Here is a 12,695-nt window from a genome sequence, read left to right as displayed (position 1 = left end):
TCTATTGCTCACAGTCTGTTTCCAGCCTCACTGGTGCTACAGGCGCCACTCCTGCAGCACAGAACTGTGTGACACCGCGGTGAGGGAGGAGCAACGGAAAGGACTAAGTGACAGTTTTCTACAACTATTTTACTCTAAGGACATGAGGTACAACGTTCAATTCAGAAGCAAAAGTGCTGTATCACAGCACCATAACTTCAATTGTATCCCAGTTAGGAAATTCTTAAAGCCAGAAACATACACATCATCAATCAATAAAAACTGAGGGCCAGGACGACACACTGGCGAGCTTTGCAGGAGAGGGCTTTTACATAAAGAGAAACATTTTTATGAGTTTTTCAAGAAACTATGAACCAATCCCACTTGACTGACTTAATTTGCAAACAAGACTGTGCAGCGCCAGGTGCTCAAGAATTAAATAGCAAGTCTGAAAGAAAGGAGAACTAAGATCTAATTGTATATCAGTGTTAACACTGTAGGAATATTGCTTGAAAGGAAAACTACACATATTTACATGAAATTTAAGTGACTGCTGTCTTTTTAAGGCACAAATAATATGGTGGCAATAGCCAGTCAAGTCAATACATGATGCACAATTAAAAACCTACTTGCCAATTAACCTGTGCTGCACAGTCAGGATATTTAGCTAGAACAGTCTTAAAACCAAGTTAAAACGCTCTGTGTACCTCCTTCCTTCTTCTCTGCTTCATCTCGGATGAGAGGGGATGTGAGTATCACCTTCAAAGTGAGCTTGGGCTCCTTTGTGTTATGGATAACAATAGCTGCCTCATTTACATGCTCCTCCACCAGATACTTCTCTTCTGTAAGTTTCTGAAAGTCACCAAGAAAGATTTCAAGACTTTCCCAAATCAACTGAAAAAGTGAAGAATCTGTGTATGTGTTTCAGCTAATGAGAAGGCTACAGGGCATTGCAGGAACAAAGGCAGCCTTGCCTCCCTCATTAAAAACAATTTAAAACATTTCTTTTGTAGCCAGTGCCTTACAGTTTGCTCCATTAACATGCACTGTATCGCAGCCTCTGCAGTGATCTCTCTGCAGGTCTTTCAGCAGCCCTTTGGGACCTCTCTCACCCTCCAGAAGCACAAGGGCAGCCACAGATGGCCCAGAGGCCTCCAGCCACCCCTTCTGTGCAGAGCCTGGTTCAGCACACCGGTGGGTAGGATGTCTGCTCTGACCTCTTCCCTTTATTGTTGGGATGGAAATGGCTGAGCATCTGCTCACCATGAGCCTTCAAAGCAGCAGCTCCTGAGTCTCTGAGCGTCACTTGTTCCTTTTGTCCACTAATGGGCCTAAACCCTCCTTCACCTACAGCATCTGATCCCCCTGCAGAACCTCTCCTTGTCTGCCATGCCCACAACAGCTGGAGCATTTCACGAGTCAGACTCCTCTTCCCTCATCTTCTCTTTAATCCCTCACAGTCCTTCCTCACAGGATCTTACCTGCCCGTCTCTTGAATTTATTCAGTCTTCACATATTTTAATTATGTCTATTCTTTCATTTTATCTCACTTTCTTTGAAGCACATACTAACTTCTCACTTTCAGCCCTCCTCATTTCATGCCTCACTACAAGGTTTATTCTTTAATACTCAATACATCCCTATCATTTTCAAACAAGTAAAATTTACTCTTTACTACTCAAAAGATCCTTTGTATTTTTAGCTATGGATAGGGCCACATCTCTAGGAACAACATTAGCCTACTAGAAGAAACTCTTTGTGTGACAAAATTAATGGTGAGAACTAACAGCTGTCCAAAATGGTAAAACGGGGAGAAAAGCAGATCAGAAGAAAAGCAGATTGAGCTTGGTTGTGGTTTGGAGAGGGGCGCTTGCAGTGGAACATTTGAAGGCAGTTCCTTGGCGCCAGTGTTGGTGAGCCTGGAAGCTGGACTGATTCCTCAGCCTCAGAAGTATCCCTAAACAAGCTGCAACTGCTGCCCACTGGATGCCAGCATCAGAATTGAGTAGCCATACATAAAAAAATGTGAGGTCATGATTAACATGAGCCCAAATGAGTGAGCACCTAAAGTGACATGTTCTCACCTTGGCAGCACAGAGGGGTTTATGTGGGAACAGCCCAAGCAAAGCAGCTGCAATGGGGAACTGCGGGTTCAGGCAGGGGACAACAACAGGGACTGAGTGACACACTTGAGCAGGAAAGATTTCTGCAGTTCAGCTGATGTTGGGTGGACCAGAGCACCCAAACCCACCCTGGGTTAGTTGCACACACACAGGTCAGCTGCCCTCAGGGAACTGACAGCACAAACAGGAGCAGGGCAACAACAGCAGGAAGAGGTTACATTTTGTGAGTAAGGACTTCATGTCACCACATTAAACACGTCACACGCCCCAGATGCCATCCTAGATTCAGAGCATATTCCTTTACCTCACTTGTCTTTCTTGCTGGAACAAATTCCAGCCTTTCCCCAAATAGCCCCTGCAGTGCTATCAGCCATTGTGGGAGGACTGCTGCAAATGAACTCACCTGAATTTGAGCTGGGAGATTGTCTTTAACAATACATAACAAGGTCTTTGTGGGTTTTTCTTTGCACATGAGAACCAGCTCCAGGTCCATGTCATCTTTGATCAGCAAGCCCTTTGCAACCAAGCCAATTCTCATAACACCACATAACGTCCGACCACCTTGATCCCTGGAAATGAAACAAATTAGGGTAATTAAAGGGGATTTTATTCTTCAGCTACAGTTTAGGGAAACCTTTCAGAGTCACAGTAAAGAATTTTCAAAGCAACACAGGGAAACTTAATTTTTGAGTGCTGAGAAAAAAGACTGTGACAAAAGCCAGTTTTGTAGACTAGGATTGTTTAAAAGCATGGAGTAAAATGCAAGAAATGCTTCTTTGACAGGCCAGCACCAGCTCTTGTCTCATCCAGTTGTCTCCAAAGCATTTACTGCCCACTTGGACTATTTTTTTATAAAAAAATCAGCATCTATGCTGATTGGAGCTGATATGCTCAATGGGGCTGAGTTGCCAGCAGGGGTTAAACTATGGCAATAATGGAAAGTAGTGGAGGCTTAGGAAACTGTTTGCTGGATTATAAAAACTTTTTTGTATCAGACTGCAGGAGCCCCCAAGCACATGGCTGTCAATTTGGTGTATTCCAGGGACTTGTATTCGCTTAAAACTGCTGAAAGGTTTGTCTGCTAAATGCAACTTCACAACATCACAGTAAAATAAGCAAAGAAAGAGAGAGCAACTGCTGCCCACACTGGGCTTATTGCCATTCCCTGCACTCCCCCCACGTGCTCTGACATCAAAAAGTCCAAATATATCCCCCTCCTTCTATGAACCTCCATCTGCAGCAGAGCCAGGTAACACTACTGCTCTTATTATGAGGAAAGGAGCCATTGAGAGCAGCACAGGGACACGTTGTGAGCTGAGGCTTCACTCACTTGGCAGTGCCTTCGGCAGCTTCCTCCTTGGCCTCCACATCACCCTCGCTCTTTGCAGACTTGTTCTTTTCATCCATCCAGTCAGAGACATGCTTAAGGGCACATTCTACTGTTGAGACCATGTTCTGGACAGCTTCAAGCTCCTCTGGAGATGGATAAATGGTTGAATGTTTCACCATTACGTGGCGGTCATCGTTAGCAAAAGATCGGATCGATCTCTGTTGTGGAGTGGGAAACAGGAAGAAAAGAGAACAAACTTACTGGAGCACTGAATGGGAATCCTGCCTGGCAGGGAGGGTGCAGCCTGGAAAAGGAGGGCAGGCAAGGAGAGATGACTCCTGCTTTGTAAGAGTCATTGATACTGTCCAAATACAATTCTACATATTCTGGAAGTGCTGAGTGCAGCCACCTCTCATGTGTTTATGCCAGGGACCAGGGCAGCCAAAGAGCCAATCCCTCACAGAACTCTGAGAGGCTCAGCCACTGCACAGGGATTTGCAAAGGCATGAATGAAGATGAGAATAAAGAGAAATGGTAAGAGACTGAAATTTCTTTTTAAAAAACATTCAAATGAATAGGAAGACATTAGAGTGCTAATTAAAAAAGCCTGCAGTGAAACTCAGAGTTCTGAGTGATACTGCTGAGGGAGGTAAACTTCACTAGTTGGGTAGCCTATGCTAGGAAGTTTTGAGTTTGCTGCAGACTATTCAGGTGAGACTTTTTGGATCTAAACAGTGCCCCAGACCAGCTGTGATCACAGCACAGACCTGTGGCAAGGGCAGCAATGAGTCTTGGTCTCTACAGACACATCAGTCACTGCTGAAAGCCTCCCAGAACAGAATCACCAGCCAAACCCCTCTGTTCCTCCTACACATTAAGCACCTTAATTAGGTGTCATTTTCACCCCTTTTTCATGGGTTTGTAGCTGTACCCACTCCTAAGGACACAAAGGGCCTTTGAACAACCTCCCAGGCCTCTAGGCTGGATCGTTATTAAGGAACTGTCCATGATTTCCTGGTTTATTGCACTCCCTGGGTCTCTTCCACTGAAGGTCATGACATCATTCCCTTCCCAGTTTTTGTGTTCCTACCCAGATGGATAATTTGGACAGTAACAATTCATCTGTCAGGGGCTGGTTTTATCCCCTGCAGTCTGATAGGCTGCAGAAGGCTTCCAGGAGGTCCCTCTTGTGGTTATCCACAACATGGATACAGCCGGGCTGCATTTACCAACTCACCCACCATCTTCTGCCCTACAAAATGTCAGTTACAGCAGTGGGACAGAAACAAACTGCTAATTCCCAATTGTGAGACACATTTTCTTTTCTAATGAAGAGGGGCTAACAAGATCAACTTGTCATTACAATTCAGGCCAAAAAGAATGACAGAGTGGGACACTATTTAAAATATATTAATAACTCTGCTTTGCAAATAGTTCTTTCTCCCTTTCCCTCTGTAACTGCTAAAAGTCTTGGTTTAGGTATTTTTTTAAAATACAAATATAAACACACAGCCTATCTGCAGCAACCAGCTACACAAATGTTAGCAACTCTGTTTAAAATTTATTGCATTTATTCTCATTTCCATTCTCTCAATAAAAACCTTAGAGGACTTAAAAATATATAAGTATATTTAAACTACCCTCCTCTCATTGTTCAGCAACTAAGTAGGTTTATTGCCTTTTTGTGAACACATTTCAGAATCTCACCATGACAATACTTCATATTTGCACATCTTTACAAATCCCACATCTCAGGGATTTCTATTTGCAGCTAAACCCAGGCAGATGAGGAGTGACTCCTCACTTAAACCATACACACCAGCTATATTTGGTACACACATTTCATCTACACTGCCACAACGTGTGCACAGAGGCACCTTCAATCACACACACAGGGATGTGAATAATCAAAACTTGCTTTTGTCAGGTAGAGGTGGAAGGGGAGTGTGAGCATTTGGTAATGAAATCTGTGAGTTCAAGGTCACTGATGCTGTTTGCTACAGCCTGCTAATGCTAGTTTTATTAGAAAACCTTATGAGCATCCCCCTTCGTTGGTATTTAATAATTCATGTACTGCAGGCTCACAAGAACACTCTTTGGCTTTAAGAGGCTGACAGTACATCAAACCTCACTTGCTCTGCTCAAAGCACACGGTACCATCCCTCAGTTAGTGCAAGGTCAGAAAATCCCCTCTCGGGTTTGATCAGGCCCCACGCAGGCCTGGCAGCAGAAAACACTTTTAATGCACCCCTGTGAAAGACAACAAATACCTACCATGGTTTGTTAGTGTTGCAGCTCTCTCTCCCTCCCTTTCTCCTTTTCCCTCCTCCTTGGTGTCTTTGCTAAGCACTGTTTTGCCTGACAGAACCTCTTCATAAGCCTCTCAGTCCCTTGACAGCTCAAGAGTTCATACGGCCAAGGTGCTCTGGGAGTCACTTTCTCTAATTCACCTGCAAAAAGAGAGAAACAACTTGAAATCAGCAGGGATGGCGTGTTGATTCCAGAAGTGCTGGATGCAGCACATGAGGCAAACCACTGATCAAAGCACCCCAGCTTCCAGATGGGACAGTCACTGATCCATTTATATCTGAGCAAACAGATGTCACTGTGGAAAGCAACTTCTTTGTGATGTGCCCACACACATGTAACGACTTTCCCGTGCCAGTTAGAGCTGATCCCAGGGAGGTTTGTCAGCCACCTGGCAATCCCAGCTTCTGGGATGAGGAAGACAGGAAATCCAACATGGCAAACGTGCTCCATGTGAAAGCAGCTCACAAAGTCTCAATTTTTGTGTCGCACGCACGTCAGGAATCAAACAACTACATTTAATTACCAGAAGGTAATTCTCTACGGAAATCCTCAGTGCAGCCCTCAATCCTGAGTCAGGTGCTGCACAAGAACCAAGGCTTCAGGTTGCAATAACTGCAAGTTGTTATTTAAAGGCAGACAAGCACATTCTAACAAACTGCAGATGTCAGACTTGCGAGGAGCTGAAATCACCCACAGCGCCTGTGCTGCCCATGCACTGCCTTTCCCAGCACAGCATGGAAAGGATCCTGCAGGAGCAGCCTTCTTGTACTAAACTGGGAAACAACACCAGCACTGGCACCATAAAACTGCAAAGAAATGCTCTGTGAGAGAGAAGAGCACAAGAACAGAGCAGGTAATGAGAGAGAGTGAAGCATAAACTCACTGCACTGCAAGACGCTCCAGTCCTTGCAGAAAATTCCTGTTTTCCTTTCTCTGCACATATTGTTGCATCAGCTCTCCAGCAACATTTTGAAGCAACTGGAAACCCAGTCAGTGAATTTCTGCAGATTGACACACACATAATGTTTCCTTTTCTCCTGCATGCTGAACCCCTTCTCCAGCAACACTTTGCATATTGTGTGTCAGAGAAGCCTGACATTGTTAGAAATTAAAAGCATGTTTGGCAACAGCAGAGGGATAGGTGAGATGACTTGAAAGCTGAGGAGATACTTAAACCTGTGATGTGACAGGGAATAATTAAAATGTTGCATCCCACAGAGATTTGAATGTGACAGGGGAAAAGGTAACAGCAGATCCTGTTTCCCTATTTCCCTGGTTAGGAACAAATTAAGCAGGTTTACAGCACCAGTAGTCTTGGCAGCAAGGGCCTGATAGTTGCTTGTAAGTCACACCACTAAACTGAGGATGTAGAACTGGGTAAAACAAAAAGACAGACAAGAACACTGTGCAGGGACCTGTCTGCTCCAGCAGCTGAAAACTGCCAAGGAAGAAACCCCAAGAGAGTTAAGTGCAGTCATACTAAAAATACTTGGGAAAAGCAAGCTAATGAAAATGCTGACTGACCCCACTTCTCATCAGAGGCTCTGTGCCCACCAAGGTGTATTAGCACTCCACCAGACTGCTTCCCAGAAGCAACCAACAAAGGGGATGTTCTTTCTCTTAAGAGATCCTGGAAGTCAGACAGGGGCAGCTGGGAGGAAAACTAAGCAAAGATCACTGCTTTGGCAGTATTTATTTTGTGAACTAGTCATAAGCTCCTCCACACTCAACAGCCTTTCACCATCTCCAGACTCTTTACAAGGTCGTTTTGCTTCTTAATAATATTAACTTGAGTCAGCAAATAGCAAACTAGAGAGACTTTTATGAGACACACTTCTAGATAATCTATTTCAAATTATTACTCTCTGCAAACTGAATTCCAGCTATCTTCACCTACTCTTCTTCCCTGTCACTCCCACATTTCACATTTTCGGTTTGTTATCTTTTGTGGTAGCTGTAACTTGGCAATTGCAGGCAGAGAGAAGGGCACTGGAATGTGTTGCTGACTTCAGCATATGCCCAGTGCAATGTCTCCAGACTCCAGCAGCACTCCAGGCCGGCCTCCCTCCCATGGCTACTGCAAGCTGGTGCTTATCAGCTCAGCCAGGCTGTGGCAAGCAGATGGCAGAGATGGTGCCTGAGCAAGTCCTGGTGCTCCCCAGGTGCTGAGCAGGCTGCAGACACTCACTGCTGGGGCAGCCCTGCCTGGGCCAGGGGCTTCTCAGCTTCTGAGAAATGCACAACGGGCTGGAAATGAATGTGCCACAGCCACAGCAGGGGTTAATCTCTGCTGGGCTGCTGAAGTGAAAACACCAGCACCTCTCCATACTCTGCCCTAGCAGTGTATGGAGCAGTGACCTGCTTTCTTGTTTTCAAGACAAGTAAACGTTGTTGGATGAAGGCATTTATGAGCTCTTTACCTGCCCTTTTTTTCAGCAGTGAGTGGCTGAAGGCAGGGCACAGACAGATGAATTACAAAGGGATCTTTATTATAAAATTCAGAAAACTGGAAGAAAGTCCCAAAAATTGAGTCGAAGCTGATACACGATGTCTTCCAAGTCATTAACATCCTACGAATATTTCAGAAACACGCATAGGAGTGAAACCCTAATTTAGTTCAGACTTTGAAAACATTTTCAACAAAAGCACTAAACAGGAGGGAGTTTACTATAAAAGTGCAGACACAATATACAGAATAAAGTACATTTGACAGCACACAGAATTAAATTAAGGAAAACCAAAATCAAATCTGCTCCAACCATATGGACTAAGGCAGCATAACATAGCTCAGCACCAAATACATCAGAAAGCATTATGTGAAGTGAGCAGCAATTCCATAAATCCAACAGCCTCATTCCACTACCAGACTGGATAGCAGGATATCTGCTCCTGCATCCTCAGGGAAGGAACAGTTGATGCTCAGACTAAAAAGCACAATACTTAAATGTGTGGCTGTCTTACCTAGGGGCAGCCACCCACACTTGCAAGGAAACTTGTACAGGAAGCTCCTTGCATTACTGAGACCTTGGTGACCTTGAAAAAGTCACTTCTGCTCTGCATCATGTGCCCCTAAAGTGTAAAACCAGGGTAAATAATCTCTGTCTCCAAACCAGATCACAGTGGAGCCACGCAGAGCCTGCAGTGTGGTTTAAAATCACTGGGGATTTGACACATTAGAAATGTTATTAAAACACCATGACAGTGTAGCAACGTTTCCACTAAACATCCCATCCTTCACAGAGGAAGTTTATGCTTTGGCTCAAGACAAGCAAAAAGAATTTGAGATGAGGCTTTTGTAGTAGGAGATATTCCTGCATCTGCAGCTGCATTCCCAGGGGACAGACAGTTAAACAGCCAGGGGTGATGAATATGCTCAGCTACCTCAGTGCCTGTGAACAGGGAAGTGAAAAGGCAGGAGAAACAGGTACTTGCATTCCATGGAAACTGAAATACCAGAATTAGGGTGCTCTGAGCCTCTAGAAAGGAGACATGAACTGTCTGGCACCCCAGTATCCCCCTGCAGCAGCACCTTGCACAGAAGCATTACTGGTGCAACAGAGAAGAGGAAATTGGGGTCACTGGACGCCAGAGCTCCAAACCCCTCACAGCAAGCTGCTCTCCAGGCTCCTGGCCAGGCCAAGTAGAGCACCATGAAAATTGGTTTCAAATGCTCTATCAAGAAGGCACATGCTAACAATATTCAGCTGAAGCATTAAACACCCTCCACCTTCTGAATCCACCCCGACCAGTATCTGCCATGGGAAACTGCAGCGTGAGACAGAGTTTATACTGACAGGGCAGCAAGAACAACAGAGGTTGCTAATAACAAAGCAGCCTGAGGTGCATCACACACAATAATAGAAAATAACTGGAATGTATACTGGTTTTTGTTACCTTCAAAAGTCAGAGTGAGAGGCTTGCAACTTCAAATTGGAAGTTTATTTTAGCCTCTGCTTTGCATTCAGGAGACAGGTAATTTTTCATCACACCACACAAAATGCTGCTGAAAATATGTTGTGTTTTTCTTCAGTATAATTTTATTGCTGGCCTTCTGCCAAGAGTCTTTCTGGCAGCATCTCCCACAGTTGGAAACTGTGTATCTGGGTCAGAAAAGACAAGCCGCTTTTCAGAACAGCTCAATACATTTGGCAGAGATGCTGATATTGTAATTGAACTCTTTCAGCAACTCTCTTTATGATGTACCCAGACACCAAACAAAACAAGATCTGCAGTGTTGATTAATGTCAAAATAACTGACAGAGAAATATCAAAATAGTTTTTCCTTCATGGTAAAAGTATCAACAAACCGGGGGGGACAGATAAGAAATACAATTCATGAGGATTCAGAGAGGAGCACAGGGCAGAGAAATCTGCAAAATACAACTGACCTGTGCCTTGTGCAGATATTCACTATTTAAAATCCCAGCTCCTTGAATGGAACTTCCCCTTCCCCACACAAAGAGAAATCCTGGCCACTCAGAGCCCAGCAGCATTGTGGAGAGCAGTGTCCTGTAACACTGGGACACATATTTGACAAGGCTCAGGCTGCTTCCAGCAGTATGCTCAGCATCCAGTTTCACCTGGAGACCGTGTATTCATAGGAGTTTTATTATTTTCCATGTAATGCATTTCCTGGCAAAGTTGCATCTGGGATAACCTTTAGAAGGCTGGAATTTTCCATCCAAATGAATAATTACAAAGCAATGCTATAGTTAGAAGCTGAAAAGGTACTTCCTCTGGCAAACTTACACTTCATACAACACATACTGGAGTCTGGGATTACTCCTGCCTGCTCAGTTCTCATAATATTTCAGTCAAAGGCTCCTGTGCTCAGAGACCTCTTGGGAGCAGCCCCTGCTCTAAGTGACCAAGACAGGGTAGGCACAAACTTGAGCACCAGATCTGGAACCACAGCACATGTAAGCATCAGAACAGAGAAATCAAAGTCACCTTCCAGGCTCCAGCCTCTGACAAAGCTCCCAGTGCAGGGAGCACAGCTGCAGGAGAGCTCCTGGAGAGAATCCATCTGTGCCAGGGCGGGACCCTCGGGTCAGAGATGCAACTGAAAATCACTGAACACATGGAGGCCCCTCCACTGGGCAGTAAGGAGTGAAAAAAGAGCCAAAGGAAATCACACTGGTACAGGAATTAAAGAAGTTGAAGAATCAAAGGCACGCAATTGCTTAATCTAAATTAATGCATTAAGGTAAAGGAAACAGGGATGTGTGGAGTGTAGCTCATATTTTTAGCTCCTGGAAAGAAGGTGCAAAGATGGTCTAAGGGGAAATCATTACCAGCCTAACAGGAAGGTTAAAAAAGGAACAACAGAGGCACTGTGTGAGCACATATGCAATCATTTGAGGAAAAAAATGCTCTGTTTCAGATAGAATCACACCATCCAGTCTCAGAAAGAAGCAGACATTAGTAGAAATAACTGCAGCTATTGAATTGTCATGTATAAGAAGGATAAGAGTTCTGGAAAGAATATAAATCCTCCTGGGATTGAAGCTACTACAGACTGCTGAGGACAGGAAGGTATTCACCACCCTCACCAGGTGGCCTTCAGAGCAGCACACCAGCTGCAGACCTCAAGGTATTTTTTACATCTCCCTCTAGATTTTTATCTGGCTTCACATTCCCTGAAACCTGTACAACCCCCAGCAGAGCCAGAGCTACAGAGGGTCTCTAATGAAATAATTTTGAGATTGCCTTCACTTCTTGGTATGAGTGTCAAGTTCCCAGACTGACTAGAGACAGACCAAGTGCAAAAAGTTTTACAAACTGGCTGCTGACACTTAAATAACAAACTGACACATGAACAATTTAATGTTTTTCCTGTTCAAACAGTAAGAAATATGCAAAGCTGAATTGCCTGTAAAACTGAGCACTGCAGAAGACAAAATATCTTAAAGAGTGCATTTCTTGGCAGGTGTCTTAAATAAAAATGTACAGATTAGATAGTACATAAATAATGAATAGCAAAGTATTCATTTGAGACAAGGCAGAAACCACCACTGGATTCTCAATGTCTGTGAAACATTGAACTGATTTGTGACTTGAGACACCCTAATGTTGTGTTCCTGCTTTCCAGGCTAAACTGGTCAAAGGAAACATGAAGGTACTGTGCAGTCATAATGTGACATCCACGCTCAAAATCATCTGAAATTCCTAACTCAGACTGCATTCATTTACAGTTGAAATATTAACTAAATTAATAACAGAATTACATTACACTGAAGTGACACTCACCATCTGCAATGTCATTTTCCCAGAGACAGAGCTGGTTTAAGCAAAATTCTGGATCTATGCCTGAAATGACATCACATTCTCCAAAAGAGAATCACAGTTCTGCCTCCTCCACCCAGTTTGTGCCATGCTGGGTCCTCACCACGCCAGCCCTGTCCTGCCTCACAGCCCAGCACCAAAGCCTTGCACATCTCCAGACTGCCAGAGACTCCCCAGATCCCTGGATTTGTGAGCACTGCCTTTACCTGCTCAGCTTCCACTGGTCCAGAAACCACCCCAGCAAACAGGCACGGTGTTGAGGAGATTCAGAACAGGGACATTCCTTGCCCAGCACCCTTCAGCTTCACTGAAATAGCTGCAGTGCCCCAGTTTCCTTGCTGCTGTGATTCATATCCCATAGAATATGGGATTCTGCAGGTGGACCCGAGCTGCAGCCCAGCAGCCAGCATGGGGGAGCTGCTGCCAAGGAGGCAAAGGCAGTGAAACATTGAACTGATTTGTGACTTGAGACACCCTAATGTTGTGTTCCTGCTTTCCTGGCTAAACTGGCCAAAGGAAACATGAAGGTACTGTGCAGTCATAATGTGACATCCACACTCAAAATCATCTGAAATTCTTAACATGGAAAGGGCTGGAAAGCATGGCATTCCCTCTGTGTTGGCAATAAATAAAATACCATTGCCACAAAAAGAAAGAGGCTGGAGCCC

At 44.5% G+C, this 12,695-nt stretch overlaps 1 protein-coding gene across 8 annotated transcripts in view; it reads right to left on the bottom strand.

Moving 5' to 3' along the window:
* STRBP (spermatid perinuclear RNA binding protein) overlaps positions 1-12,695 on the bottom strand; it is a 59,253-nt gene that overhangs the window by 30,844 nt on the left and 15,714 nt on the right. For all 8 annotated transcript variants that reach the window (XM_064728019.1, XM_064728017.1, XM_064728024.1 and 5 more), the window contains exons 2-5: positions 5,707-5,882; positions 3,433-3,650; positions 2,506-2,671; positions 687-831 (exon numbers count right to left, since the gene is read on the bottom strand). In XM_064728019.1, the coding sequence (XP_064584089.1) occupies positions 687-831; positions 2,506-2,671; positions 3,433-3,650; positions 5,707-5,709 (532 nt within the window). In that variant the 5' untranslated portion in view covers positions 5,710-5,882. The remainder of the gene's footprint in view (positions 1-686; positions 832-2,505; positions 2,672-3,432; positions 3,651-5,706; positions 5,883-12,695) is intronic.

Source organism: Zonotrichia leucophrys, chromosome 17 (genome assembly GCF_028769735.1).
Source record: "Zonotrichia leucophrys gambelii isolate GWCS_2022_RI chromosome 17, RI_Zleu_2.0, whole genome shotgun sequence".
Lineage (NCBI taxonomy): Eukaryota > Metazoa > Chordata > Aves > Passeriformes > Passerellidae > Zonotrichia > Zonotrichia leucophrys.
The sequence above is the reverse complement of the archived record's forward strand: the minus strand, read 5'-3'. Positions and strand labels throughout refer to the sequence as shown.